The sequence below is a fragment of the Numida meleagris genome, unplaced genomic scaffold, assembly GCF_002078875.1.
Source record: "Numida meleagris isolate 19003 breed g44 Domestic line unplaced genomic scaffold, NumMel1.0 unplaced_Scaffold527, whole genome shotgun sequence".
Classification (NCBI taxonomy): domain Eukaryota; kingdom Metazoa; phylum Chordata; class Aves; order Galliformes; family Numididae; genus Numida; species Numida meleagris.
In genome coordinates, this window is record NW_018364743.1 from 12,762 (window position 1) to 16,530 (window position 3,769).

The following is a 3,769-nucleotide window of genomic DNA, read 5'->3' on the forward strand; positions in this document are numbered from 1 at the left end:
AGGAAGCCGTATGTCAAACACCGGAGCTGAAGTCAAGATGGGAAGTGTCAGCTTTCTTAGGCACAGCAGGATGCTGTAGATTATGGATCTCAAGTATGAATCCAGGAAGAGACCAGTGGGCTATTTCTCAAGACAGCGGGGCCAAGTAAATATAGGGTGGCCATCACGTTTAAGAGTAGAGGCAGCAGATCTGTGGCACTGCCCAAATGCAGGAGGAAAGCCCAGGTCCTGGCCCACCCCACAGCCAGCAGCAGTCCACATGTCCCAAATGCAGCGGCATCCCCAAGATGCTAGAAACAGCCCCAGAACGAGGCTGCACGCACCAACCTGGTCTCTACCATGTTGCACGTTGGAAATGTTGTGCCCCGCTGGAGTTGGGGCCAGAACCCAGCTCAGCCTGAACCGGGCTGCGGGGAGGAAGGAATGGGCTGGGTGCTGGGGGGAAGAGATCCCCGTGGTTCCAGCCCCTGAAGCTGCCCGCCTTGGGAAAGGCAGAGAAGAACAAAACCGACAGTGGCATGTAGGAACTCCCAGCTTTATTGTGGCAGATTCTGAGGACTGTAGCCAGTACGTGGGTCTTGCGCAAAGCTGCTCCCACGGCATCACTGGGGCCGGCTGTTGATGTTGTGGGCCCGACGTGGGACCCGGGAGCGGCTTCGCTCCTGGGCTGGCCCTCACCGCCTGGACGGGCTCCCGCGGCGTCTTCGGGGCTGGCTCTGGGACTCCTGAACACGTTCAAGAGGCGAGCGGCTTTGAGACCGGGCCCGCCCTGGCTGCCTGGACCGGCTTCCATCAGCCGCTGTGGAATCCCTGGAAGACCCCGGTGCTCCCTGTCGGGTGTAGCTGTGGGTGCAGCTCTCAGCACTCGGGGCTGGTGTGTGCCGGCTCACATGGCGTCTTCTGGGCCGGCTCGGGGAATCTGGGGCCCGGCACTGCAACGGGGAGCGGCTTCGTGTCCGGGCCCGCTCTCCCTGTCTGGACCGGAGGTTGTAGCCAAGTGCCGGGGAATGCCTGGAGGACCCTGATGTCCCCTGGCTGGCAAAGTCCAGGGCGTTGCTCTCGGCACTCGGGGCAGCATTCCGGCAGCTCCCACGGCGTCCTCGGGGCTGACTGCAGGTATTCACGTCCCGGTGCCAACGTGAGGGTTTTCTCCTCTGGTCTGTCCTGTGCTGGCTGGGCAGGCCGCTGCTCTCAGGCACGCGGGAACTGTGAGCTGTCCCCGATGGTGCCTGGCTGGTGGTGCTGGAGCTGCTGCTCTCTGGCACCACAGAGCCTTGGGATGGCCCCAGTCCCTGCTGGCTGGTGGTGCTGGAGCCAGCGAGCTCCCAGTTAGTGCTGGAGGCTGTAAGGGGAGGCAGGAAGGTGAGCGGGATGGAATTCCAGTCCCCGGGGTGGGACAGACTCCCATCCATCCTGAGCTAGAGGGACTTGAGCACCCGCTGCCAGGCCTTGCCTGGCCACAGCTAAGCAGCATGTGCCTGTTTGTCTCTTACCGGTGCCCTCTCCAGCGCAGCCATTGCACTCCCAGGTGGCTGTGCTCTGACTCAAGCCGGAGCAGCACCGATGGGTGCCTTGCGCAGCACAGGAGCTGCAGAGGAGCAGCTCCCAGGGTCTGGAGAAACAAATGGGTTGCGGCCATGAAGACAAAGTGATGTGAGCCAGGGAGTGCCCGGCACAGCTCTGGTGCTCCGTCCATGCTCCCCCGCCTGTGGTGAGGCTGCGATCCCACGCAGTGCCCCAGAGGGCTGCTGACGTAACTCACCCCTCTTCTTCTGCCTCCTCCCTGCCACGCGGGTAATGGCAGTCACTGGCATCGCACTGCCTGTGCCTTACTCCCAGGGATGCATAGGCACTGTTGGTCTCCCACCTTGGTTTTCTGCCAGAGAAGGGTGAAAATGAGATGAGATGAGCACCAGATGCCCCAGCACTAAAACTAGTCCATGGCATCCCTCCCCCTCCACCCTATCCCCAGTTCTAGCTTCCCAATGATGCTGAGGCCCATGTTAATGGCTGCAAAGGGCTAGGCCTGCCAGGGCACAGCTCTTGTGCCCTCAAATCTTGATAGCTGGCTGAAGGACACCAACCTGTCTGGGACTCGGATCCCCAGGATGAGCAAGCCTGGTATAAGCCTGTCCCTGTCTCTGCAGAGGGGGCACTGGAAGCAATAAATCCCTGCGCTCCGGGCCTGTCCCTGCAGCAGAAACACAAGCAGCGTGAGCATGAGTGGGGCATGGTGCTGCTGAGCGCCTGCCGTGCCCACAGGACGAGGGGAGGGCTCCTACTTGGATGCAGGCCCGGTGGAACCAGGCGCTTTGGCAGGACGGGCACACCATGGTGCTGAACGACCTGCTGTCCCCCACGGGGTCCATGCAGATGATGCAGGTCGTGTCCTGCGCTGGCACTGCCTCCACTGCCTGCTGCGGGCGGTGCTCCCAGCAGAAGGACCTGGGGGAAGATGGGAGGGGTGCGCAAGGTGAGAAGTGCTGCGAGGAGGGAGGGCAGAGGAAGAGGAAGGAGCCCCAGGCCTTGGCTCTGGCTCTGGCAGGCTGCTGGGAGGTGTCACGGTGCATTCCTCACTTTGTCTGGTGCTGACAGCAGGGGTTGGAGGCTCACAAGCAAGGCCTGGCAGCCCTTACCTGAACTCCTCAAAGTACTGGGTGACACATTCACCCTGTGAGGCGCAGGGGAGATGGAAGCTGCGGTTGCAGCCTGTCTCTGCGCACGTGATGGAGGCCCCCCTCTGGCCACAAACAAAGCAGATCTAGAAAGAGCAGAGCAGACCCCATCAGCGGCAGGCTCATGGCCTACGCAGCAGCCCCTGCACCTCTGGGCAGGGCTCAGGATGCGGGCACGGCTGGGTGGCACTCTGCAGAGCTGCCCAGTGAACAGGGCTCGCGTGCAAGAGCAGGACGTTCTCCTGGAGCTGGTTGTAATGGCCAGGATTGCTTCCTTTGGACCAGGCTAAGCTCAACAAGCCTCTCCTGGCCCAAAGCTCCCTGTTCCAGTCAGGTCCTCACCGTCTGCTCTGCCTGCTGGACTGTGCGTATGAGGTCTAGTGTGCTAAAAGTTGAAGTCCTGTTATCTTCTGCATGTTGACAGAGACTATTGGCAAATACCTGTACAAGAGGAAAGGGCATGACCTTGTAAGGGCAGAAAGGGTGCCCCCGACTGCTTGGAGGAAGGTGATAGGAGCCACAAGGGAGCTCACCACACAAAATCCATGGAAACAGATCCCATGCATCTGGTATTTCCTCCCCAAGATGTCTCGGTTCTTATCCGCTCGGCCGCACAGCACGCATGCTGGGGAGGAGAGAGCAACAGCAGTGAGCGCCTTGCAGGGCCAGGTGCCCCCGAGGGCTGTCCCAGGGGCCTGCTCTGTGGCGGCTGAGGGGCAGGGCCGGAGGCCGTGGAGGGGAAGGGGCACTGCAGGCCCAGCGGTGCCAGCAGGCAGCCACAGCCCAACCGCGGCCCCCCTGGCCCAGGAGCAGAGGGGCCCTGCCCGCGCCGGCTGGGGAGCCCCTGCCTGCCCCCGCCTGCCCTCTCCGCCGCAGGCAGACCCCCAGCACCCCTCTGCCCGGCGGCCGGGAGCTGCACGCAGGGATGCTTGGCTCTCACCTGGCTGCCTCGAGCCGGCGGCCTCCTGCATCCCTGCGGACATGGTACGCGTTGACAGTGAGCACTCGCAGAGTCCCTGTCCCGGCAGCACCGGGCTTTCTCCTGCGCACGCTCCTGTGCCAACTCTAGGGGAGAAGCGGGACGAGGGGGTGAG

General features: G+C 62.6%; 1 protein-coding gene across 1 annotated transcript; it reads right to left on the bottom strand.

The window, feature by feature from the left end:
• Window positions 1–528: 528 nt before the first annotated feature.
• On the bottom strand, window positions 529–3,757 carry LOC110391819 (PHD finger protein 7-like). Its single transcript, XM_021383767.1, has 9 exons — window positions 3,616–3,757; window positions 3,209–3,300; window positions 3,018–3,116; window positions 2,637–2,761; window positions 2,283–2,445; window positions 2,085–2,191; window positions 1,763–1,876; window positions 1,494–1,612; window positions 529–1,342 (listed from the first exon to the last, which is right to left on the bottom strand). Exons 1-9 carry the CDS (start codon window positions 3,656–3,658, stop codon window positions 675–677), a joined length of 1,530 nt encoding a protein of 509 aa, XP_021239442.1. The 5' UTR covers window positions 3,659–3,757; the 3' UTR covers window positions 529–674.
• Between the last annotated feature and the right edge of the window lie 12 nt (window positions 3,758–3,769).

Coding starts and splice junctions, on each gene's coding strand:
- LOC110391819 (XM_021383767.1), bottom strand. CDS start 3,658: ATGTCCGCAGGGATGCAGGAGGCCGCCGGCTCGAGGCAGCCAG. Junction 2,192..2,282: donor TCCACCGGGCCTGCATCCAA/GTAGGAGCCCTC, acceptor TTTCTGCTGCAG/GGACAGGCCCGGAGCGCAGG. Junction 1,613..1,762: donor GAGGAGGCAGAAGAAGAGGG/GTGAGTTACGTC, acceptor TTGTTTCTCCAG/ACCCTGGGAGCTGCTCCTCT.